Here is a 26688-nt window from a genome sequence, read left to right on the forward strand (position 1 = left end):
GAAACAAGCCCAGATGTGGTTAACAGAACTTTATTAAGTCACAGAAACTTTAGTGCAAAACAAATTAAAATCTAGGTCCTTTTAGCTGCACATGCCCATCCTGCTGGCTGTCTCCTGGCAACCAGAGGCACAAGAGAAACTTCAGCTCTTCAACAGACGGTACCTACTCTACACGGGACCCCTCAGTTCATCACCTGCTGCCAGGCAGATGCTTCATCCACTATGAGGTGGCAAAAGGGCAATTCAACAAGAGCTATAAGGTAGCAAAGGGGCGTGCAGGGCGACAGCTGGGCAGACAACACTGTTCCCGGGCCTCACACAACAAAAAAGGCCAGACTCACATGGGCAAGTTACATTCAGCAATTTCCCCTCCCCACCCTAGCCCACAGAACCCCAAACAAGGCAGAAGGGGGGAATACAGGAAAGCAGAGGGGTAAGGCTGACCTAGACAGCAACATCCCAAGCAAGCCACCTGCAGGTGCTTCTGAAATCTCTGTGCTATGACAACGGCAATTTCATCATCCTAAAGACCTGATTATTCTGTGTTTCTAATTATCCATAGAAACTCCTTGGTACCACAGGAAGGGGAGCAGCTCCCTCTTCAAGGTAGGAGGTGGCCGTAAGAGCCCCATCCCCATACAAGTCAGGGCTCAGAAGATGCTCCTGCCCTCTGGCTCACCATCCCCTCCAGTATACGGGTGAAAGGGCAGCTGGAGGGCTGATCCCTGAGTGTCCTCATCCTTCAAGCAGAAAGGGGACACTGAAAGGGGCTGTCAGCACCTCTCACATGACAGCAATGCTACAAGATGGAGGAAGGACAAAGGGCGGGGGTTGGGGGTTGGGTCCTATTTAGAATTAAGTCAAATAGATCTGTGTGTTCATTATGCTAGACCCACAAGTAGACTGCACTTCTGCAAGCTGGAAAACTAGTTCCACACATGGCGTTTGCAATGGTCGACAGCCTGGGAGGAGAAAAGCAAACAGGTTAGGCTGCACAAGACAAAACATTCATGGGTCACATGCACATCAGCATCACTCCTGACTTTGTTCAAGTCACAGATGCTGAAAACCTAGGACACAATCAAAAGAACCTGTGGTCCTCAGACCCCCACCCCCGCTCATAAACACCTTTGGAGTACCCTTAAGTCAAAGCTCATGTTGGGTCTCTTGGGACCTACGAGGACTTGTGCAGAGGCTCTGGGTCTTACAGGTTTGGTACAATCCTAGTGATCATGTGTGAAACAAGGGAGAAACAATACTAGGGGACACTGATGGCTCGGTGGGTAAGAGCACATGCCACGCAAGCCTAATCCAGAGCCTGATCCCTGGGACCACGCAATGGAGGAAGAAAATAACTCCACAAACTTTTTCTCTGACTGCCACCATGTCATGTAAGTACCCACGTATCCACCACAAGAACAGTGAGGGCTGTGGCTCTCCAGAAGGCAATCCCCAGCCATGCTGCAGAAGGCAGTCTAGGACACTCACATTGCACCGGGCTGCAGTCTCCATGTTCTGACACCAGTAGCTCGGGCCCCAGACACACTTCTCAGTTCCCAGCAGCAGTTTAGTGGCAGAAGGGCAAGCCCCAATTTTCTGTTTGATAAAGCACAAAAGAAGAAAATGAGCTGCCTGGCCGAGCCCCTTCAGGGCTGAGATTAAAGAAGTCCCAGAATCTGACAGCAGCCTGGCTATCTTTCTCCCTGACCCCATTCCATCCCCGCTAGACAACATCCATGCTGCTACAGGGCCAGGCTCCCGGTGAGGCTTACCGAACACACAAAGGAAGGATCCATCACTTGCACCAGGATTTCCACCAGTAGGGGCTCATATTCAGCCACAAAGTCATCACACTGCCAAGGAAAGGGACATGGGTTGGGATTTGGCTGTATCCATGCAGCTAGACATTCTGGGGGACTGACCTCATGAACCTAGATTCTTTGCTACCTCCCAGCCTCAAGCCTAGAAACACAAGACCCCCTGCAGTTAAGAGGGAAAGGACTTTGACTGGGACATTAGTGAACAGCCACGCCCATACCTCCTTCTGGTAAGGGTCAGGCAGAAAGCTGCAGCCCTTCTCAAGTGCAGCCAGTATCTCCTCCTTGGTGCTGTTTTTCTCCAGGTTGTGTTCCAAATAGGTGACCAGTTTCTTGCACACCTCACAGAACCCACCGGTCTTCTGAGGTGCATGTGCTACACAAAGGACACAGGGCTCAGTATTGGCAGAGTCCTCCTTGGCCCTCTTTCCCCTCTATGTGCCCTGGACCTACCGCGCAAAGCAGGTTGTTTGGGCAATTCAGGCTGTTTGAACAGTTCAGGCTGTTTAGACAGTGCAGGCACAATGGGCACTGCGGGCTGCTCAAGTGTCTCCACTGAATCAGGGTTGCCGGAACACAGATGGATCACACCACACACCAAGCTCGAGCTCATCTGACGCAGAAGGATGTCCAGCAGAGAGGGGCCGAATGTTGCCACCACCTCCTTGCACTTGGTGGAAGAGGGAGCGGGGAGCAGTGTGCAGGCTTTGCCCACAGCTTGAATTATTAATCCCTGCAACAGACAAAAGGATGGCATCAGACTGGAGCTAGCGAGGAAGACGAGACCCTAGACCCACCAGGGAACAGAGCAACGGTGGGATCCCTCCCCTGGAGCACAATGGCTGATGCAGAGGGTGTTGGAAGCCTCCCTCCTAGGTACTGGGGTGTGCATTCGTCAGGAGATCATGTCCCATGGGCACCTTCTGACTCGAATACAGCAAGTGGACCCCACGCAAGAGGGAAGCATACCTCAGTGGCATTATTAGCCACTAGTGTAGACAACTTCTCCATCACAAAATGACAAGCCTTGCAGAAAATAATGTTTTGAGCCTGTGAAGAGAGAGAATGTTTTAAGCCTGGGACTTAACCTCCTGAGGCGTGTTCCTGCCACAGAATGGCAAAGAGGGCAGCCAGTAACCTCAACAATGGCCACTGCCTACCCAATGCAATGTGATGGTGGGTTCTTCAGTACAATGCTCTAGGCTACTGGGTGGGGAAACCCCTCTACCCCCAAAACCACACAGCAGCCCTTTCCTTCCTGGAACACTTCCCCTGGACACTTCATCACTCTGTATACTATGTTCAGGTGGGAGAATTAGATGGCAGTGTAGAACAGATTTGGTGTCTGCCTATTTAGAAGTCAACGTCAGCTCTTGATTTCCGGAATCCACCTCTGGTAGTGATGGCAGGGGCCTCTGCACTTGCTGAGTTTCATCTCTGCTGTCCAACAGGCTCTTATTCCAAAGACTAGAATTCTTAATTCAGATGACTGCCTTCTTTCTGGGAACTGGGGTGGGGGAAGGGGGAGGAAGTGGTACCCAGACTCTAGACACTTTGCCATCTCTCCTGTGGCCACACATTGACACAGGAGGCAGGACGGGGAACAGTTGGTGGCCAAATACCATGGGTGATCTAGAACCAAAGGAGTATGTGTGCAGGACAAGGGGACGGTTAAGGACCAGAAGCCATAGTGGCAATGAACCAGAAGTTTGTGCAGGCCACAGAACAGGAAAACAGCTGGTGGCCAGACAACATAGGTATTCCTGGATGAGCATGTACAGAAGAGCATGTACATGCTGTGTGTGAAGGAATCAAGTCATATTCAATGCAGACTTATGGTATGAAGCAGGGTACCCTGGCCAAGGAAGGGTTCTAAGGACACAATATTGCCTATGTACATACACACATGGGCAACAAGTCCAAAGAGGCTTCTACCCCAGGGCATGTGTTTGGGGAGCCTCCAGTTTATACTGTGGCTCTGAAGACAGGCCCCAGAAAGCACACGTGGAACGGTTAGCTTGGAGCCAGGCCCTCAATCAGCTGAAAACAGGAGTATCCCCCAGCTCTCAATTTCAAATACATTTGCTACCCTGACTGGCTTCTGAAAGTATGCGACTGTGAGGGCATGACAATGAGGAAGGGGAGGGTACGGGCTCTGGGAGCACACAGCAGTGATTGAAGGTACCTCATAGGAGTCCATCAGTTCCAGGGCAGGGAAGGTGTTCTTCATGGCCTCGCTGGCAGGGACCAAAGTCTTCATTGGTACTTTCTTGACCTCATCACAGAAGCCAACCAGAGCACAAATTTCCTTGGGTTGCTGAAGAAAGAGTCACTGTCAGCCAGCCTGTGCCTGCTACCCTCAAACCCCTCCTTAGACACCAAGGTCAGAATGCTAAGACCCTGGCAGAAAGCTGACTCCTACCCCTCAGGCTGAGCTTTCAGATTCAATCCAATAGGGCAGTGCCCGGACACCAGCTCCACCTGGAGGAAGCGGCCCTCAGCCTCTGCTGCTCTACTCAAGGCTACCATAAGATAGTCTTTTAGCATGTTTTGTACCCCCAAGGATGGCTGGGCTACATACTTGTCCCAGCTCACTATCCGAGGTAAGCTCTCTAGAGGGAACCACGAGGCCCAGGATCTCACAGAAAGCCCAATGTGTCAATTAAAACCATGTGGATCCCCTTCAGAGACAGCACCATTTAAAATAGTGCATTAAGGGGAAGAAATGCCGGCTTTTTTTTCTATGTTCACAACTGTACACAGTACATGTGAGAGCCCAGGACCCAAGCTGATTAGGCATGTCCAGTCACAAGGGCTTCACGGAGATCCCCTCACCATCCACCATCTAGACACCAAGCCAGAGAACGATGTATGAATATTCCGACACACTGCCAAAGCCCAGAGCAAGCAAGCCCAATCTACAAACCCTGTGTATTGTGTGAACCAACTACAGCCAGCACTCTGCTCTGGGCCCAGCATGGGAGCAGGGATGCAGAGAGCTAGAGCATGGTCCACCTGTACAACAGATGCTGGAGAACTAAGGCCATGTGTCTGTCCTAAAGTCCCTGTCTTTAACATGCCTTAAGAGTAGGAGACGGGGTCAGAATGAGACTAGAGGTACAAAAGCTTTTTTTGGCTGAGGGTGTGTGCCAAGATTTAGGGGGCCCATCTCTGAGGCAGCATAAATAAAAATTCAGGCATTTCAATTTTTAGTCCTTTTCTGTGAGATTCAAATTGCCTTCCAGCATCTAAAACTCAAATCCTAAAGCCTGCAGGCAATATTCAGAAGAGACCCAAAAGGGCAATGGCTTAGCCACTATGAACTAAACACTGATTCCCACGGCAAGCTACCTGTACAGTGAGGCCCCATGACCCATTCCTTAAAGGGTAGAAGCCACAATTGAGAGACCATGTACAAGTCTCTCCATCCAGCAAGTAAAGCCACATGTCTGCAACTAGTTTGCTCGTGCAGAAGCATTTCTGGAATTAGGAAAACAGCACAAAGTCATGCAATGCCACCCACTGTGAAGGGCTGGTGCCTTCACTGAAGAAAGCTAAGTTATCGCCATCGCTACCCTGGCAACAGCATGCGTACTGGTGCTGACCTGAGCACAGGCCCTGCTAGCTTCACCACCCTCTGGCCCTCCAAAAGGGGGAGTTAAGCCCCATGACCCAAAATGCTCAGTCTCAGGGGAAGGGTGCCTAGTATGGGGAGATCCTTCGTGCTACCTGTCAGAGCTCACCAAGCCAGACCAAAAGAAAAAAAAGAAAAAACAAACAGAAGAAAAGAGCCAACAACTAGAAGCAGCAGACCACTACCACAAGCAAAATCTCATCACATACCTGATCCTGCTGTTGAACAAAAAAACAGGAAATCGGAGGTGAAAATAAGAGAAAGGAAAGGACACAACAGTTAAGAAAAATTAAACCATCAAGCAGTTACTCAGGCATAAGGATGTCATAAAGGGAAGGGCAACATCCTGGCAGTAAGGGAAAGATGGGGCATAGGAAGCTAGCCCAGTCCTCAAGGAACAGGCCATGCTACGCAGCTGGTAGAAACTGCCCCTGGAAAGGGCCTCCATCAGCTCAGGCCAGATGCCAGTTTGGAAGGTGGATACGTGGGCTTTGGTTAGAAATTCCAGCTTCGGTTATCCTAAGTGACAAACCGGGATGGGTGCATATACATGGCTATAAGGAAGCTCACGTTCCAAAGTCAGTATACTTTACCCCACAAAGGTCAGGAAAATGGTCATATAAATTATGTCCTTTGTAGCTGAATACAAGGGTAATGACCAGCTGGGCATGGTGGTTCACGCCTTTAATCCCAGCAGTTGGGATACCTCCCAATATTTTTTAGGGAAAAAAAAGCAAGTAAAACTAACATGGCATATAAAATTATTTCACTGATTTGTTTTCAAAAGTCAATTTAATATTTGATATATAAAAACGTTTTTAAAAAATTTCCCCCATACTATATGATAAAATGACTGAAGTTGCCCAGAAGGAAGAACTTCGCCTGGTCACTTCACATCAAAGGTTTATCTTTACCATGAAGGTCTTTATAAGCTGCCTTTAGATGTTTTTACTATGCAGGGCATGAGCAACGCTCATAAACAAGCCACTGGGCAAGAAGGACTGCTCTGGAGCAGGTCAGTGCAGCAGCTGGGTGGTAACACAAAGTAGGAAAGGGCTTATGTTCAAGCATGAATAAGAGAGACTCACAGCAGTCCGTGAGAGTTGAGACAGGTGCACAACCCCCGCTCTACCAGTTAGAATAGAGCCAACTCCTGCTCCCTGGGGTCTGACAAGCCAGTGCTGACCAACAGTCTGTCGCCCATGCCCCATGTTTCCCACCTCTCACAGGCAATGAACAAACCCCTGGACATCATCAGATGCCATCAGGAGCTGGGTAATTGAGCAGCAACTATAACTGACCCTACTTCCCTGGACACAGAACACAGGCTGCCCTTTGAATCCTCACACCCTGGTTCAGTGGCAAGGCCACAATACTCCTACAGATCACAGCGTTCAGCCAGATACTAGCAATCTGAGGGCCAGCTCACACATGCATGACTAGCAGGTGGTCCCAGGCAACTAGGGCAGCTATCAGGGCAGTCCAGGGTCACATCAGCTAAGGAAGACTTTGCTGGCAGGAAGATGGGCTGGGATCATGAGTAGGGAGTTTGCTGGACAGAGAGTTTACGTTAGCCCACGAGTGGAAAGGGAGGATCCTAAAGCACGGAGATGCCCCATGAGAATGTCAACCAGAAGCCCCTGGCCACCTACCATGTGCATCATCATCTGGACGGCAACTTGAGAATACTGGTCAACGTAGCTCTTGCACTGCAGAGAGAAGGGTTCAGCTCGTCACCATCCAAATGGCCTTTCAACAGTGCCGAACGGTGACTTAGAAATAGACAGAGACAAGACTACAATCCCAGCAACCAGAGGCTGAGGCCAGCCTGAGCTACAACAGAGAGACCTGCTCTCACAAGGAAAAAGAGAAATCCCAGAATAGATCTAAGTATCTACTCAAGATTAACTAATACAGCAATTTGGTTATTCTACCTCCTATAAAAAAAAATGGACCTTGGAGTCCTCAGTGTCTGTCTGACTATAAATGCCCCAAGGTCAGAGTCACCATTGTTAGCAACCTAGAGAATGCAACTGCAAAACACTGGAAAGAACCTTCCTTCCAAAGCCATTGGGGACCTCTCAAGATACTAAGTGGGTTCTGAGGCCACAGAACCGAATAGCCTGCTGTCCTGCAAGTTGCTATCAGGTGGCCCACTTCCTGGAAGAACTACAAGCCTCATTCACAGACCACAGCCATGCTTTTAAAAGCAGGTTCTAGGACTGGTATGATGGCTCAGTAAGTAAAGGCAAGGCCACGGAAGCCTGACAAACTGAGTTCTGTCCCTGAGGACTCACAACCAACTCCACAGGTTGTCTTTGTATGCTGTGGCGCGCACACACACACACCCCTACTTTTTAAAATAACAAAAATTAAAATGGTTCTAGTGTTTCTAATATATATGGTGACAGAAAAGGAAAAAACAAAAAAACCCAGCTTTACCAAAGTGATTTTCTTCCAGTTCCGACTCACCTACCCACAATCAATCTACACCCAGCTAAGACAGCAACAAAAGAGAAACTCCGAAGCACCTCACCCTCGGAGCCACTGCGGTAGTCACTACTCACTCCCACCTTAGCCCAGAACACAACCAAAGCGTGGGAACCAGAGGCTCACCATGTCAGCCATGCCTGGCCCCAGGCGGTCACACTCCTCCTTGACGTGCTCCACGAAGCCCTGGACAAAGGTGGCATTGGTCCTCACGGCAGTCTGGATGTCAGTCACCATCTTCACACAGTCCTGGCAGACATCCTCGTTGGCCTACAAAGAGACCAGCAGCAAGCTCTGAGAGAATGTCACATCTCACCAGGGACCACAGCACTACTGACGACTGGCTTAACAGCTCCTGTGGGCCACCCGTTCTGGTATCAGTACTACGTGCGGCTGGCAGTGGGGCATGGCCCGAAGTGGGAGGCTGTGCTTTCAGAAAGGGGTGGGCATCTTCGCATAGTTAAAATATCCCACTCTTTAGAAACTGCAGTCAAGGGACAGACAGTGAAGTTCTGTTCAGCACTGTGTATGATGCTCCCACTACGCTCACCCTGACTCCACCCGCCTTCAGCTAACCTTGGGTTGGGGCTGGCTGCGGGGCTGATCCTGAGGGTACAGCAGGAGAGGGACATTGGCCATGAAGGGGGCAACCACCCTGGCCATGTCCACCTCTGGGATCTTGTTGGACTCAAGCTGTTTCTGGTAGTTTTGCTCAGCCAAGTACTTCTGGAGAGACTGGCACAAGTTGAGCGCAGCACACACTTCCCCGGGGTTGCTCTGGAATGGAGAAGAGACAGCTGAAAGCCCGCCCCATAGAGCAAGAGAAGCCTGCTGCCATCCAGTTCCATCCAGTTAGTTCCTCCCTCGAGTCCACTAAAAGAACATCACACCACTCATTGTACCTAGGACAAATAGGAAGGTTACCAAAGATCCTACTCCAGAGGCCTCGCACCCCCAAAAGGTCGCTGTTGCTCACTATCAGCTCCTTCCATAAAGGAAGATGAGCCACTGACAGAGGAAGGCCAGCGACTAAGTAATGGCCACCATCCGCTCACAAGCTGCACGCTAACACAACCCACTGGCTTCAAACACCTTCCACATGGCTCAGATTCTCATCCCTTACTGTAACTATACTCATGACCACCTCAGGAGCATCTCCAGTATACACTCAATTCTATCCCATCCAGCCTACTCCCCAGAGACCCAGAAGATGTTCCCAACACTGCAGGCTCTGTATTGCCACTCCAGGAGTAAGGCTCATGGCTGGTCTATTCATTCTTTAAAACGCGATGTGTGTCTGTCCATCTCCACTATCCCCACCACACCTCCAGTAATGAACGCTGTAATGTCCTTCCCGGGTGTCTTGCCATGAGACATAGAAGGCTCTGTGTTGCATGTCCACCTTCCTCACAAAACCTTGGCTCCTTCTTTGGCACTCTTAGCCCCAGTGGCTGGCTTCTTCAGCACCTCTCCTTCCTGAAGGCCTTTCAAATTCCACAAAACTAGCTCCTGGTTCACTGCTGACCCACGTTTCTGGCACCCAGCTTGGGCACACACACGTGCTGTGACAAGTGAGCACCTCAGCAGCTGCTCCCACACTGCATCCCCAGGATTATTCCTCAAGTCTACACGCACAGAGGTGAAGCCCTGCGCTTGCTCTAGAAAGAGGCCTGACAAGAATTACTGATTTCTTCTATCTATCGACAGCATGCAAGAGTTCAAGGCACCCTGGCCCCAGCAAAGCAGACAGGAAAGCCACCATGCCGCAGCTACTCCAGGCAAGGAGCCCTGTCAAAAGCTGCAGGAGACAAGCAAAGCCATGAACTCACTTCCCTTTTCAGCACCTCTGCTCTGGGCCCTCCCTGATCACCTACCATCTCCCCCTTAATCATGTCCAAGACGACGGGCAGGTAAGAATCAACTGCCTCCTTGCACGAGGTTGACAGGCTGGAGTCATGGATCCACTCACAGGTCTTCTCCAGGTAATGAAGGATCTCCTCCTACAAGGGGACACAGCACAGGCAAAAGGTTCTTCATCGGTGACTAGCAACAATCACAAAGGCCTGAGTTTAGATCCTCAGTATCCATACACATAAAAGTCAGAGTTGGCAAGTACACCTCAAACCCAGTGCTGGGAAAGCAGGGAATATGTATGCGTATAAAAACAGGCAGATCCCAAGGGGTAGCTGGCCAGACATTCTAGCTGAAATGACAAGCCCGTTTTTAGTGAAAAAGGAAGAGAGATAGAAGTAGACACCCAGAGTCAACAGCAGCCCACATAGATGAGCAAACCCACACATCATATGTACACCGACAATTGATGGTGGTAGAGCTGGCTGTGGTGGTATATTCCTACAATTCCAACACTCAGCTAAGGCAAAAGACAGCAAGTTCAAAGTTCAAGGAAAGCCTGAGCTACCTGGTAAGACTCTGCCTTAACCCAACAGCTGGTACTATATAGTCTTTAATCCCAGCACTCAGGAGGCAGAGACAGGCATATCTTAGTTTGAGGGCAGCCTGCTCTACATAGATAGTTCTCTGCATAGTGAGATCCTGCCTAAAAAAAAATAAATCAATAAAGAGGAGAGATGGCTCAACAGTTAAAGCTCTTGAGAGGACCTGGGTTTGGGGTTCGGATCTCAGCACCCACATGCTGGTTCACAGCCACCTGCAGCTCCAGTTCCAGGGGGTTCTATGCCTTCTTTTGACCTGTGAGCACCAGGCATATAGATGGCACAAATATACACATGCAGGCAAAACACTCACACTTAAGAAAAATACATTTTAAAAATCTTTAAAAATTAAAAATAAAACATTTAAGAGCAAAACAAACTCACTCTGTCAGATTTAGTGAGTCCTGTAAGGCCCAGCATGTCAGTGCTTGCCGCCTCTGGGCCAATAACTCCTCTCTGGAGCCCAGAGTCACAAACAGGTGTCCCCAAAGACACTCAGCCTCCAGCCACAGCCCACACCCACCCTGCTCCACCGCAGCTCACCTGAGTGGAATTGTTCTTTAGCAAGTTCCCAGCCTCAGTCACGACGGTTTTACATATATCACATGGGAGGGATTTCTAAGAGGAAAAGAACGTAACAGAGAAAGTTCTGAATACAATCACCCAACGAACCCCTCCTCTCCCACTCCCACAGCGCTGCCCTAAATCACTACCATGCTATCCATCCAGCAGGTTCCACGGTCCTCACTCAATGCACATGAAACTCGCTAAGAGAAAGCAATACTCAAAACAGGACTGAAAGCAAATGAGATCCAGGCAAAGTCCTGGCCACACGACAACGATTTTCTACTGGGTGATTGGGCAATGTTCAATCAAGTTTTCTTCTCTTGCTAAAGGTGGGTAACCAGCCCTGACAAGTTCAAACCCAAACTCCACTAAGTCAAACTGAGCCTGTCCCACCCACGTGTCCCAGCACAAGCCAGTAAGAGCCCCATTATTCTGTGCTTGGTCCCAGAAGAAGAATGCATGGGAAGTCTGCCCATCTCTATCCACTTCCCAGAGCCCCACATTAACATGCTCCATTTATTGTCATCTTCCTTCCCTAGTGCAGTTACAGTGGGAATAAATGGCATCGCTACAGCAGGGTCTTGGGGCTCAGTCAGTGGGCCGCTTGGTTGAGGGATGAGGGACAGAGAGCAGATGGAGTCTGAGTGTCCTGGGATGAACAATGAAGGCAGGGTATGGTCTGTGTGCCTGCATCACAACCCACTAGCCCCTCACCTGGGGAGGGGAGCAGGCCTGAGGAAGGCCCACAGGGAGTGGAGGACCACACCAAGAGACAAGGGCCTAAGGGATGGGACTCTGAGGTACGCAGGACAGAACCAGAACTGAGTGGCCAGAGGGCAGTATGAGGCTGGCACTCACCGCTGTGGGCTTGCTCCACACCATCTGCTGGCAGTGCTTCAAGGCCCCACAATCCACTGCCGTCTTCAGGTCTCTGCACAGCACTGCTGAGCCCCCAGCACATATCTTCGGGTCTTGGACAGGGGAGGTCAGAGCTAAAAGGAGAAACAATATAAGGATGGGCCCCTTTCCAACAAGCCTGGTACATACGTCCACAGCTCTGAGGACCTGCCCTGCCTGTCGGCTGCAGTCACTTGGCCCTCACTCGCCCATGAAATGCTAACTGGGTCATACAAATGGCTGGCCAGATAGAGAACCTGTCCTTAGTCATGGACTAACCAGGACACATTTGTCCTGTCTATCTATTAGAAACAGTATCAGGTTTTTGAGTCCCCAAAAATCAAAATCTGATTATAGCAATCCCAGCACTCAGGAGGCGGAGGATGGTGAGTTTGGGGCCAGCCTGGGCTACACAATCAGGTATCTCAAAACAAAAAGAAAATCAATGCAGAGATTTTATCAGACACAAAGGAAGATGGGATAGCACGAGGACCAACCTTGGAGATACTTGGCCTAAGTCAAACAAGAAAACCCCATAGCCCTCAGGGACACCGTTTCACCTTGGACAGAGAACCACCTGCCTACATTCCACAAACACGTGGGCACACACGGATCCATGAGCAGGCTCTTCCTAAAGACTAAGGGAATGAATGATATGCTCCATCACTGCGTCCACAAGCTTCACTGAGGTTCCCTCAACAGGTGAAGCAGGTTCACCTGATGGCATTCATCTCTTCAGAAACTATCACGTGAACCATGAATCTGCTGCCCGCACTCCTGCCTACACACACACACACACACACACACACACACACACACGCCAAGCCAGGCTAAAAACGGGTACTGGGGGTCATAAGGCAAAGGGTTCCTAGAATCTAAGCTATACACACTGCCTGAGGTCTGCCCTGGGTTCCAGACCAGTCTAGGCTACCAGTCTAGGCAAACAATGTTCCCAAACAAAAGAATACATGGTCTGGTGCTCCCCAGTGAGGAAAGGAAGGTACCAACTGGGTCTCTGGGTAAAGGACTGCACAGTGGCAGGCACATGGGGAACCAGAAGCCGGCAAGCTCAGACGCTAGTAGACCAGGAAGGCAGGGCCGGTGGGACAGCTGACTGCTTGCAACTGCCTATTTCCTCCACCGTCACCAGGGACCTGCTGAACCAACTGCTATCACACGCCCAAGCCACAGACAAACCCTGTGGTTGCCTTGCCCTCTAGGAACTTGACATAGAAACCATGCTCCATCACGACGCTGTCTGTTCTGACCAGGAGGCTGAGGTCTGAAAGGAACACTGACCCAGGTAACAAACAGCATCTTATTCGATCCCTGAGCACACTATCCGATGACCCATCCCCAGGACAGGAGCCCACGCTATAAGCAACATTGCAGCAGTGACTAGGGATGTGAGGCCACAGGACAAGCAGGTTCACATCTGCACTTTAACCACAAGACCAAAGGATGCAGAAGTGAAAAGGGGACAACACAGACGGCAGAGCATCTCACTGGAAAGTTAATAAGAAAACCAAGGCACAATGACATGCCCACAACCCCACACTAAGGAGGAGGAGGAAGGAGAATGGCTTATCTGAGCTGTACAACTTGTTTTGTTTGAGATCTTGTCTCAAAGAGCGAAAAATGGGGGAGGGGGAGTCCAGGACCCACATGGGAGAAGAGCAGGGAAAATATCTCAGAGACATGCACAGTGGCTTTCAAAAAGGTGAGGCTGCCCTGCCTATGACAGGGGAGTAGAGCTGTTTCCAGACCCCAGAGCACTGAGAAATTAAAGGCAGAGGGCCACTAACACAATACGGACACACCAAGGGAAGGCCTGGGCTGCCGTGACACCCAGTCCTGGGGTATTCATCTATAACCAAGTGTAGTAATTACCCGGAGATGGAGAGATGGCTCAGCGGTTGAGAACACAGACTGCTCTTGCAAAGGACCTGAATTAATACCTATAACTCCAGCTCCAGGAAGATCTCACTCTTCTGGCCTCCGTGGGCACCCATACTCATTTACATACATACACATAATCAAAACTAAATCTTTTTCAAGTAATTACCCCAAACCACTTTCTATTCAGTTATTTCCCAAAAATATGTTCCCAGGCAATGTTTTGGCCTCCATTCTCAGCCTCCCACAGCTTGTCCTTAAAATCAACTTCCTCTGGGGTGGTTGGTTAACAACCTCTAAGAAAGTTCTCAGACTGTTTGCCGGAGCTCCTAGCAGGTCCTGGTTCAACCTGCTGTTATGCATGTCCTTACAGACATGAACAGCACTCAGCAAGCCCAAGTTAAACCATACTTCAAGTCAAGGGTCTGGCACGGGAGTCAAAGCCCTGGCTGGGTAAGTTGTCCTCAGGGGAGGAAAGCACTGTTGTCTTCCCCCCAACTCTTCTGAGATAAGGCTTCCATTTGTAGCCCAGGCTAGCCTCAAACTCCCATCTTCCTGCCTTAGCCGCCCTACTGCTGACGGGAAGAGGTAAGCCACCATACCTGGTTTCAGCTTTAATCCCAGGAGGCAGGTGGTTCTCTGGCTAGCCAGGGCTATAGCGAGACCTTGTCTCAAACAAAACAAAAAGTGGCTAAGATGGTTGATAGAGCACAATGGCAAAAAGAGCACTTGCCTAGTATATATAGCTGGGAGCCAGGCTCAATTTCCAGTTCTGACAAACAATATAATAATAAAATAATCTACAATAAAACTAGATATCAACAGAATCATATGGTATTAAGAATGGCTGATGGGAGTCCGGCCTGATGCCAGGCTCAAAACACTCCCGGAGAGCTGGCGAGACGGCTCAGCGGGTAAAGGTACTCACTGCCAAGCCTGATGACCTAAGTTCGACCCCTGGATCCCACATGGTAAAAAAAACTGACACAATTTGTCTACACACAGATAAATGTGGGGGTGGAGCTGGGGGAGGTGTTTTTATTCCTTAAGAGACACTCAGAAGTTAGGTGTAGTCTACACCTCAAAGTCCAGCATGACAGGCTGAGACAGGGGGATTATGGAAGTCAATTGGTATTTAACAAGATCCTGTCTACAAAATAAAATGAATTAACAAGATGGCTCAATGGACAAGACATGTGTGCTGCCAAGCCTGGCAACCTGAGTCAGATCCCTGGGACCTGTGTGATGGAGAGAACCCCCACAAGTTGACCTCTGACCTCCACACTCACACAATGGTACATGTACACCTACCGCCTCCCACACTCCACCCTATATATACAAATAAAACCTAAGGCTGGGAGGCAAGGATTGCTCAGAGTCCTGTGTGGCCTGGGCACTCTTGAGATATCCTGAAGGATTTAAAGCTTCAGACCAGGATTCCTTGGATTCATCCCATGCACTGAGAATGTTTAATTAGATATGGCACAGAACATGACCCGCCTCCCGGTCTAGCTCTGCCACTTCCTGTGCAAACTACTGTTCTCCCAAACTTGTGTGTGCGCCATTAAACCAAAGCTTCTGATGTCAGGCGACTGAAGAGTCAAGATGATCTTATCATACACAAACACCCTAACTGCCTGAGCTCACCACAACCCCCACCCTCATCCCTCAGGGACTGTCACCCGCAGTGCATCCCAGCCTGGCTGGCGTGGCCTTGCACTGGTGCTCACTTCTAGTCATGTGCCCTGGAGAGCTTGGCCTCCTCAAGTCTGCACGTGGGGTGTTACCAGAACCTGCTTCAAAGGAGCTGCAAACATTACCTGACATCTATAAAACATGTGCCGTCACACAACAGTGGGCTCACATCACACAGCTGTACAGAAGCTGTTCTCTCGGTCCACTGGACATTTATCAGGGACATGGGAGAGCAGAGACCTGGACATCTGTAGGCCAACCATCTCAGAGGCTGTTAGCCATTGACCCCAAGTCCCAGGAGTCAAGCAAGGGGAGTGCACCCCAGGATACCTGCCAGGAACTGAGAAAACAGTTCTAGTTTCTCTAGGAGCTAAACAAGTTCTACACAAGTCAGAACAAGGGGAGTCATGCAAGAAGCAAACACTGCGGCTAAAATGCATTGTGAACTGTAACACTGGGCAGTAGCCACCAGCTAATTACCCTCCGAGGAACTCCCTACACCAGACTCATTGTCTGGAACACATACCTGGAACTTATTCTTTATTTTGTGCACATGTATGTGCATGTCACAAGTGTACATGCATGTATGTGTAGAGCTCAATCTTAAGTGCTATTCCTCAAGAGCCATCCACCTAGTTTTTTGACATGGGATCTCTCAACAGGATCACATATTACATCACCACAACTGACCAGAAAGCCCCAGGATCCACCTGTCTCTGCCTCCCCGGTGTTGGGGTTAGACACCATTTTATGTGGCTTGTGGGTTCTAGGGATCAAACTCAGGTCCTCATGCCTGCTGAGCCATCACCCAGTCCGACAACCCGTCACATGTAGAAACATTTGCCCTACTTCTCACAGCCTTCTCTTCTCAAAGGGCAAGGACTACAGCTGAGACCAACCAGGATCGATCCCCCAGCCTGGCTGTATATTAACCCTGATAACTTACTCGTGTCAATCATCTGCAAATAGAAACCATCTGAGGGCCTCTGTGAAGATAAAATTAGGGAGCACATGGGGTCTCTGGTACCTGGAAAATTCTGAGATCTATGCGGCCAAGTATAAACCATGGGGGGAAGGACAAGGGAGAGAACCAACGGAAAAGTTGTTCATGTTCTAGTGTTTACAATTCAGCATGAAACTATTTTTCCTCAAGTTATTTTTTAAATCAGAATAACCCTTACAACTGGTTAAACAGCTGCTATCCTGTACAGAAGACGAGTCATTCCCCATATCCATCTCCCTTCTCTCATGCAACCAGCATGGATGCCTAGCTTAGCACACTGATGCCAGAATGAGAGACTATGCAATCTTCTCTGCAACAGGGTCTGAAGAGGCCATTACATCTTCCATGAAACTTAGACACACTGGCTAGAACTTCATCAGCCATCTTGGAACATGAACGAAAAAAGGGCCAGACCACAAGGATGCAAAGCGTGAAGCTGAGGGTCTGTCTCGGAGGTCTCTCCTAGGTGAGCCAGAGCTAGACCACCAGGCTCTGAGCGATGACTGATGCACCCTTCTACCAGACTGCAGCAGCTCTAATTCTAGGTCTCTTTGCTGCGGTCAAAACAAAACCCTAGCCGGGCGATGGTGGCACACGCCTTTAATCCCAGCACTCGGGAGGCAGAGGCAGGCGGATCTCTGTGAGTTCGAGACCAGCCTGGTCTACAGAGCTAGTTCCAGAACAGGCTCCAAAGCCACAGAGAAACCCTGTCTCGAAAAACCAAAAAAAAAAAAAAAAACAAAACTAAACCCTACTGATGCACATGCTCATCAGCCGCTGTTTACCAGAACAGAACATCTGAGTCTGTCCCTCATCAGGCTTGCCTCCACGGGAGCTCTGCAAACCATGGATGCAATGCAACCTTCTTGCCTAGAACATGCACCTACCCGCTGTTCGCTGAATAGCCTCTATATTTGGACCATCCTTGTGCCCTTCCTTTTAACAATTAATGTAACCTGTGCTAATGTCATTTGAATCTGGTTACCAAAAGAGTAAGAGGAAAATGCTCAGGCTGCCTGAGCAACTGCATTCCACAGCTTACTGCATCTAGTGCCTGGGGATGCATCACCACGGCAACAGCTAAGTTGCTTAGAAACGAATAGGAGACCCAGTGTTGCCCTAGGTTCCCTTTGGGGACACTTCTCAGGGAAGTGGATACACTGCAGTGCCTGTCTCCCCACTCAGCTAGGCTTCCAGAGGCCTTCACTGGCATGATGTGTAATTGTCTCCTTACAGAGTCCTCTTCCAGAGCTTTACTGTGTGTCGCCCATCCAGGCTTTGTGAGACCTCAACTCAAAAGAAACCGATTCTGACAAGGTTCTTCCTCAAGTGGTTACACAGCAGGTGCTGAGGAAGGAGGCTTCCAGACACTTAGATAAGATCACCACACCCTGTCCTGAAGGACAGCCCAGGCTCGGACCAGGGGAGAAGAGAGAGGCAGGCCCAGAGGCACAGCAGTACAGTTCTAGAACCTCAGGAGAGCTGGTCATTCACGGCAATGCTCCACTGCTGGCCCAGCAAGTCCAGGTCAGGAAACAGACTCAGTCAGCCTCACTCACCAGCACGCACCCCTGCACACCGGGCCATGTAGCCTGGGTACTGGCTTCACTGGAGATGACACACCAGGCACACCCTACCAATGGGCAAATGTGATCTGAACTTGACCTGTATGACTTCTCAGAGAGCAAAGGTCTCGGACACAAGCAAGCCACCTACAATTTCACTCTGGGATTCCTTTGATTGAAAACTAACATTTTTGCCCTCCTCTGGTAACTTAGGCAGGCTGCTGGAATGGCCAGCATTCGGGCTGGCTGCTCAGCTCTGCCACTGCCATCACGAGGACCTAAGCCAATCTGCCTTTAGTAGAAAGTTACCTCGGGAAGGATTGGATATTCTGGCTGCAGCCCATGCCCCTCGTTTTGTTCAAGGTGCAGGCTTAAAAAGCAGGTCCCAGAGACCCCAAAGAGGGGTAGGATAATACCGCAAGCTCCTCACATCAATTCTTTTTTCCAGAAGTATCTGACACGTGGCTCAGCAGACCCAACACAGCAGTAGCTGTGTGTTAAATAACACCAGCCAGGTGTCGAGGTTGTGGGGGAGGGGACAGGGCTCAGTGGTTAAGCACTTGCCTAGCATGCACAAGCCCTGGTTCCTTACCCAGAAACACACAGAGTGACACAAGCACACACCCGAGAGGTAAAGGGAGCGACGCGGACACCAATAATCCACGGGAATTATTAACAGTAATCCACAAGCTCTCTGGAGTCTGCAGTGACTTCTACACATAAGGGGGTCCTGGGGTTTCTAACTAGTTTTTTCTGTTATTAGCACGCACAATGACAGGTCTCACGGTGCCATTCTCAGGCGTCGCTCAGTCTGCTCAGAGGCCTCCCCGCACTGCCCACTCAAATCAAAACCCTGACACCCAGAGAGAACCACCAGTTTCTGGAAGGGTGGGGAAATGTCACTTCCCCAAATTATAGCTGGTTCCCTTTTCAGGTTCATCTTGCCTCTGGGTCCTACAACCCACAGAAAAATCATCTCCCACAGGCATTGGCAGGGGTGTCCCTCTAGCCTGACCACAAACTACTGTGAAAGTATATTTCATCTGAGCCCAGAGAGTCACGCTGGGTTTGTCAGCTCCCAGAAACAATGTCTCAATGTTAACGTCAGAACATAAACTGCTCCACTTAATCCTGATAAAAGAGTGGATACACCCAGCATGAGGACACTGACCTATAATCCCAGCTATTCGGAAGGCTGAGGCAAGAAGGTCACAAATCCAAGGCCTGCCAAGGCTACAGAACTAGGAGTTCAAACTGCCACACTTACTGAGACCCTGTCTCAAAATAAAAGAGCTGGGAATGTCGCTCATCGGTAGGGTGACTGATTGCTTAGCAGGACTCCAGGAGGGACAAGACAGAGAAGCAGACAGACCAGGTATGGAGGAGAAGAGCTGTAACTCCAGCATGAGAAAAGCTGAAGGAGAACTGCCATCTGTTTGAGGTCAGCAATAACCACACAGAAAGACCCTGTGTCTCACAGTCTAATCTGAGAGCCCCTGGGTTCGACCCAAGCAATGAGAAAGCTGAGATTTAACACTATTCTTAATTACATTTTTAAAAGATTATTTTACTTGTATGTGTGAGAAAAGTACCAGTGGAGCCCAAAAGAGTACCCAGTTCCCAGGAACGGAGTTACAGCCTGTGGTGAGCTGCCCCATGGGGGCTGGGAATCAAAATTTAGGTGCTGTGCAAAAGCAGCCAGTGCTCTTAAGCACTGAGCCATCTCTCCAGCCCCTAATCACATCTGTCTATTTCTATGTGCATGCAGAGATTCTCATCACTGCACACACACAGAAGCTAAGGGGTTAGCGCAGGCTTGGTGGCAAGCACCTTTACCTGCTGACCCATCACGGGCCCTCTTGGGCACTATCAGCACTCAGTTTCGTGCACACTGACCTCGGTCACCATCCTTTCCCGCCCACACTGCCACCTGACAATGCCGAGCACTGTGGTATAAGCTGCAGACACGGTCAGTAGCTTGCCATTAAGCCAGAAGAGCTTCAGGGCCGAGTTTGGGGTGAGAGTCTAGTTCAGGCAGCGCAGTGGGAACACTAAGGCCATATACCTGAGCAGACATGAAGGTACAGAGGGACGTTATTTTTAGGGAAGATGTTCCAGGAAGGACCCACAAGGTCACGTACACTTAAAAAAAAAAAAAAGGATTTAACTTAACTTACTCTGTGCAGACGAGTGGAGGTCAGATAAACTGCAAGTCTCCCCTTCCACTATGAGTCCTTGGGGTCAGACTCAGATCTGAGCCATTTTACCACCACCAACGCCACCTACCCCTCTTAACCAGCTAGGGGACATGATAACTGGGCAGGAATACTGGAACAGGAAATGAGACTATTGGGGAACTTGGTAAAAATCTGCCAAATCTGCAGTCTGGTCAGTAAGTCAGTGTCTTCCCCAGCCCCAACCCACCTTCCCTATATTAGCAAAGCAAACTGCAAGCCAGGGAGAGATCCCTCCAGGGAGAAGCAAATGATTTATAAGAAATAAATTCCTGTTGCTTAAGCAAAAAAACAAACCATTGCATACAAGCGGTAGATAAAATAAGCTAGGTCAAGGGTTTCAGGAACTGGCTGCACTGCCATTGTAACTGGTTCATAAATCTAAAGCCTGAGAAACAGAAGTGACTCGCTCTGCTGAGGCAGGATTACCAATAATTCCAGACCAATCCGGGCAGCACAGTGAGTTACGAGGAAGCCGGGGTGAATGTGAGATGCTGTCTCATGAATGAGATCAAAACGAACAGACCACACAGGGCAGAGGGTTCTGCTTCAGTGTATGATTGGCACCCAGGCTAGATTGATTGGCAGAGGAGACCATTTCTTAAGCTGGTCACTGAATAAATACATGGGGTCAACTCCCCTCCCACTTCTCTGCATGTCTAAAAAGACCAAGAAGCAAAAACAGCCCATATACTACCATTTCTGTTAAAGAAGGGAAAGGAAACACGGCAGCTCTGCGGGTATAGTTCCATGCGTGAGGTTCTGAGAAGAGGGAGAAAGGACACAGAATGCACTGAGTGAGGCAGGGAGATGGCAGTGGGACACTATCGTTCCCGGCTAGCCTTTGAACCTGCTTTCTGTATGTAGTGATTATTAATTAATTCCAACAGCGTACTGGCATTACGTATGGGGAATAACGCCAGGCTCGGGACTTAAAACAGACTTACCCCAAGATCCACAGTTACTGACAACGGGTCTAGATGCAAGTGTTTACTCTAAAAGCAGTTGGGATCCACTGATGTTGGAGCGTTAAAGGCTGGCCTGGTAGCCAAACCTGGTTCAGCTATCTCCTAGTTGCTGGCTAACTACCCTACTTATTTTCCTAACTCCATAATTATGCCCAACACACATTTTTAATAAGTCTTTTAAATTTGTTGCTAATCTACACAGCAACCCTTGATATGAAAAGACGCCAGGGAAATCGCCAAGCCAAGGGCAGAGGAGGGTTTCCATGCTGGTGGGACAAGGATAAAAAACAAGCGGATATCGTGCTTATCAGTGTGGAGCCGCAGAAATTCATTAAATCCTCAGGGCACTGCGGCGAGGGAGTAACAATGGATGCCAGGTGGCATATGAAGAAATCAGGACATTAAGTACCTGGCCTAAGGCCACAGTGTTGACAGTGAGATAACACTATGCTCCTACGCTCCGTACCCAACCTGGACTACCTATAATCCCAACTTGGGAGGCAGAGGCAGAAAGACAGCAACAATTTCGTAACAAATCCCAGGCCAGCCAAGATGGCAAAACCCTGTCTCAAAAACCTAGACTCCAAGCCGGGCGATGGTGGCGCACGCCTTTAATCCCAGCACTCGGGAGGCAGAGGCAGGCAGATCTCTGGAAGTTCGAGACCAGCCTGGTCTACAGAGCTAGTTCCAGGGCAGGCTCCAAAGCCACAGAGAAACCCTGTCTCGAAAAACCAAAAAAAAAAAAAAAAAACCTAGACTCCAAAGGATTATTCTGGAACTTCACTGGATCTGAAAAAACAAGGAATAAATAAAGTAACTAGTGCTTTTACAATAGTCAAAGTCTCCGCCCCCACCTTAACCACTTAACCACTGCTGGTTTTGTTTTGAGACCAAGTTTCACGATGTAGATCAGGATGAACTCAAACTCACAAGAGCTCTGCCCTTGTGCTCCTGAGATTAATTAAAGGGTCTCTCTATGGAGCCCTGGCTGGCCTGGAACTCTACATGGACCAGATTGGCCTCAAACTCGGAGATCCACCTGCCTCTGCCTCCCAAGTGCTGTGATTAAAGGCTCATGGTACTATGCCCTGCTGTGCCCACCGTCTTAAGCGGAGAGCAGCTGGGGATCTAGCTCACTAGTCTAGCAATCAATCACAAGGTCCTGGCTTCTAGCACTAGTGCCGCCACCAATTAAGTTAATAAATAAAACAGTGTAATTTGAAACAAGACACAGTGATCAATACATACCCAAAACCCTCAGGACTAAGAAGACAGAGGCAGATCAAGACCAAAAAGGAGGTTCTGAGTTCAAGGTCTGAGCGGGGCCTTCAGTCTCAGCACTCAGGAGGCAGAGGGGGCTGAATCTCTGTGAGTTCAAGGAGAACCTGGTCTACATCGTGAGTTCCAGGACAATAATAAAACCCTGTCTCAAAAAAAGATTTTTTTAATTAACATTGAGCTGGAGGGGGTGGGAAGGATGGCTGAGAAGTTAAGAGCACTAGCTGCATCTCGAGAGAGAGGACCGGGGTTGAATTCTCAGCATCCACTTGGTAGCTCAGAACTGTCTATAACTCCAGTTCCAGGGGACATGCAGGCAAAATACCCACACACATGAAATAAACCTTTAAAAAAATTGAGCTGGAGGTGTGGCTCAATGGGAGAGTAGGTGCTTAACTTGAAGTCCTGAATTCAGTCCCCCAGGACCAAGAACAAAAACAAGCAGGCAGGCCAATGCAATCAGTGATCTTGCCTATTCTTTTTCTAAGCAAATCCAGAATACCTAGGACAAGAAGCCCTGAGTTCAACCCTCAGTTGTGTGGGTGTGGGTGGGGGGGGGGGGGGGGAATCAGATCTGTAACTTCCTGCAATGGAGAACAAGGCTTAGAGGAATACTCTAGAGTCAACAGCCCACTTTCAAAAAAAAAAAAACAAAAAGGCCAGCCATTATCCAAGAAGCAGGCCACGGCCTTAGGGACTTCCCAGTAGTGTCCCAACCCCACAGAACAACAACCTGCCCTTCCTCTTCCTGTCCATTTCAGATCCTGCCAATAGCTTGGACATTCCAGTTTTACATAAGAAAATAGAGGCCCAGGGTTAAGAGTCTAGGGTGCTTGCCAGGCTTCTAAGGCCCTTGAGTGAAAGTAAAAATACAGGCTAGGTTCCCCTTCCCTGAGCTAGACAATTCCCTCCAACTCAAAGCCAATACACTTCAAAACAACCTGTCAAATATACGTCAAAAACTTGACAAGATGGGCTGGGGAGACGGCTCAGCAGTTCTGCTGCACAAGCCCCAGGGCCTGAGTTCAGATCCCCAGAACCCACATAAACCGAGCGTGGTCACACAGCCTCACCTAAGCACTGTGGGGGTGGACACAGAAGGATGCCTGGGGCTTGCTGGCTGCCAGCTGAGCTCCCAGGTTCAGCGAGAGACCTGGACTCTAGGGGGTAAAGAAGTATGAGAAAGTGTGCCTGTCGGCCTCCCCTGGCCCTGAAGAGGCATGCATACCCCGACACCACACAAACACACACCCAAACACAAAACTGACAGAGGCTAGCCATGGTGGCTCACACCTGTAATTCCAGCCAGCACTCCAGCCTGTGAAACAGGAGGATTACGTTCAAGGTTAACCTGTGCAGCACAGTAGGCTACAAGCAGGAACCTGCCTTTAAAAAAAAAAAAAAAAAAAAAAAAAAGCTACCTTTTGCTAAACAGGATTTACTCGGCATAATCAGCAGGTGAAACTGGGGGTTCCTGTTGCTACTTATAACTTAAGCAGGCTAAGCTACAATACACAGCCTCTGTGTGTACAGACACTAAGGGGTTAGCCACAGCCCAAGTGACAGCGGCAATGGCATCTTAGCTTTGGCGAGAGCATCTCTCCCCTGCCAGCACCTTGCTCACCAACCCCGACCCACCTGTCCCCACTGGAACGATCCCCCACTGTACATCCTGACACTAAGATTCCTGGACACCGGAGGGCCTACAAGCAGGTCCAGACACAGCACGAGGGGGATTCAGGGGCTGCCACTGCAGACAGCTAATGATGCCCCCGTGCTGGTTAGGCTGACCCTGGCACTGTGTCACCATTCTGGAGAGCGAATGCATGAAAATTACAGCCAGCACAGGGTTTGATTTGGTTTTTATTCTTTATATATTTTTAAAAATTGTGTGTGTGTGTGCGCGCGCATGCAAGTGCACCTGTGCTCTGGAGACTGAGATCAAAGAAAACCAGTAGGAGTCAGAGCTCACTCTCCCTCAACCATGTGGAGCCTGAAAATGGAACCAAGGTCAGGCCTAACATCGAGCACCTGCTGTGGTATCTGAGCAGTCCTACTAATGGAACATGTAAAGAGACAGTCTCACATCCTCCAGACAACAGCCTACAGCTTAAGTCTGGGCACCTGTCCTCATTCCCTATGAAGAGGTTAAACTGGCCTTCAATTCTTTTAGCACATCTCTACTTTCTGTCTAGGTGGGAAAGGCAGGAAAGCTGGATGGGTGATGAAGAGTAGCCCAAAATAGGCGTCGGTACAGGCGTCGGTACCCCCAGGCTTTTGTGAAGATTGGACACGACCTGCAACACTAAGCACTCAGGATGTCATTAGGGCGCAAGCCAAGAACTCTCTCCAGAGCCTGATTGGCACCCTGCACTACAGTAGTGCCACACTGAACCCACAGGCCCCGAGAGCCTCAGGGAGCACACAAGGGCAAGAGTCACCCCAGGCTTTACCGACAACTCAGTGGTGGAGAGTACTCAAGACAAGCTAGCAGTCTTCCAGTTAGCAGTGTGACCTTGGCTGCTGGAAGGGCCTGCAGTTACTTCAAACCTAAGTGCTCAGTGAAAACAGGACCTAGTTAACCAGGGCAGGTGAACTACATATGCATTAGCAATCGATTTTAGTTTTCCAAGGAAAACAATTAAGGGCTGTAGTGTGACTTGGTCGGAGGGTTCAAGTTCACAATGCCCCACACTGCAGAAAGAGAAAAAAGAAGTCTGTTTTTGGTGGTGTGGGTGAATCAGAACTCACGAAGGATGGGATGACTCAATGCCAACAAGAGCAAATGCATTTCTTTTCATTTTCTTGCAACACAATCTCAATACGTAGCCCAGACTAGCCTCGAAATTTGTGTAGCGCAGGCTAGCCTCTAATTCAAGACCCTCCCATCTCAGCCTTGCAAATGCTGAGATCACAAGTGTTCACTACCCTAACCCGATCAAAACTTTATTCTTTTAAGCACAGGTAATTCCCCTTCACTTAGGTGGAGGCAGGAGGATCAGTTCAAGGTAATTCTCAGCTGTGTAGCAAGTTCGAGGCCAGCATGGGCTACATAAGACACTGTCATCCCCAAGAAAAGTTTAAAGCCACTTTGGGGTACTTAACCAGACCCTGTCTTAGAAAGAGCCCCCTCCTCCACTGACTAGTTACAAAGCAGACCCTGAAGTTGGGAGCTATAGTTGTTTACTTCCTTTGGTGGGCTATGACCTGAAAATGCCAATTTGAGAGGAGCCCCTCTGTAGGGATTAAAATCTCAGTTCATAGCTGTCTGTGCATGAAATGAGGCCAGGTAAGGCAAGATCCGCCACAGCGAACCAGGCGGCCTCACCTAGAACCAAGGTGATGCAGTGGGGCCCTTGGCGCTGCCGTGGTAACCTGCAGTGCTTTTTAACAAAAGCATCGGTACCATTTTAGAAACCCAACTTCTGTGCCCAGCTCTCCCACAACAAAATAAAGGCTGGCCAATGGTTTCGCCAGATCAAACAGGGAAAATAAGAGGTTCAATGCAATGGGGACCACACAACTCCCCCCAAGACCGACTACGCTCCGGAATTCACACCCATGTCAAACACAGACAAAAGCAGACACACAGGAGCTTCTTGCTACCCCCACACCGTGCTGTCTGAGGCAGAGGTCACGAGCCAACCTGGCCTGCAGAACCAGGCTTCAGGCCATGTCGCTCACAAGCGCCAGGACAGGGACAAGGCTGTGGGGGAAGGGAGAGGCCACCCCGATTCCCACCCACCCCAGAGAGAAGCAAGGCCACCCGCAAGGCCTTTGCCAAAAGCCTGCGCATGCACACACACACCACACACACAAGGGAGACACCGCCTCCCCCATCTGCCCACTCGAGTTTTCAGGGAGTCGGGACCAGGTCCCCTCAGACACGGGCCCCAGCCAGCGCTTGCGCACTGTGCGGCCTCGCCAAGCGCGTCCCGGAAAGCGAGCGGAGGGCGAGGCCCGTTTCGGCCGGGCTGCCCTGCAACCGGGACCCAGGGGACATACTACGGCGTCCCTCTCCACCAGACCGAGTACCCCCGAAGCTCACCGGCGACCAGAAGGCTCGCGAAGACAGCGAGAGCGTACATGGCGCCGCTGCACTCCGCAGGCTGCAATGCAGATCGTCAGCTGATCGGGCGGCTATAAATCTTCCCCCAGCCCCGACGCGGACGCCAGTGCGCAGGCGCGGGC

The 26688-nt window shown here is 49.8% G+C and overlaps 1 protein-coding gene across 3 annotated transcripts; it reads right to left on the minus strand.

Moving 5' to 3' along the window:
* Window positions 1-14: 14 nt before the first annotated feature.
* On the minus strand, window positions 15-26688 carry LOC121450610 (prosaposin). 3 transcript variants are annotated; one of them, XM_041655747.1, is made up of 15 exons: window positions 26546-26688; window positions 11820-11953; window positions 10938-11012; window positions 9816-9941; window positions 8518-8718; window positions 8068-8211; window positions 7104-7160; window positions 5661-5666; window positions 4003-4134; window positions 2787-2867; window positions 2271-2550; window positions 2039-2193; window positions 1773-1853; window positions 1489-1596; window positions 15-962 (listed from the first exon to the last, which is right to left on the minus strand). In XM_041655747.1, exons 1-15 carry the CDS (start codon window positions 26583-26585, stop codon window positions 927-929), a joined length of 1656 nt encoding a protein of 551 aa, XP_041511681.1. In that variant the 5' UTR covers window positions 26586-26688; the 3' UTR covers window positions 15-926. The 3 variants fall into 3 exon arrangements, with proteins under 3 accessions (XP_041511681.1, XP_041511680.1, XP_041511683.1); XM_041655746.1 differs by having other exon boundaries at window positions 5661-5669; XM_041655749.1 differs by lacking the exon at window positions 5661-5666.

The sequence above is a fragment of the Microtus oregoni genome, unplaced genomic scaffold (genome assembly GCF_018167655.1).
Source record: "Microtus oregoni isolate MIOR12 unplaced genomic scaffold, Mior012 000007F_ref0000211, whole genome shotgun sequence".
Classification (NCBI taxonomy): domain Eukaryota; kingdom Metazoa; phylum Chordata; class Mammalia; order Rodentia; family Cricetidae; genus Microtus; species Microtus oregoni.

Bases quoted from the DNA above. Each gene is read 5' to 3' on its own strand.
- LOC121450610 (XM_041655746.1), bottom strand. From the start codon at position 26,585: ATGTACGCTCTCGCTGTCTTCGCGAGCCTTCTGGTCGCCG. The intron at 11,954-26,545 runs GTGAGCTTCGGG...TTCTCCTTTTAG, and splicing joins CGCGAGCCTTCTGGTCGCCG to CTCTGACCTCCCCTGTCCAA. The intron at 9,942-10,937 runs GTGAGCTGCGGT...GTCCCCTTGTAG, and splicing joins TAAAGAACAATTCCACTCAG to GAGGAGATCCTTCATTACCT.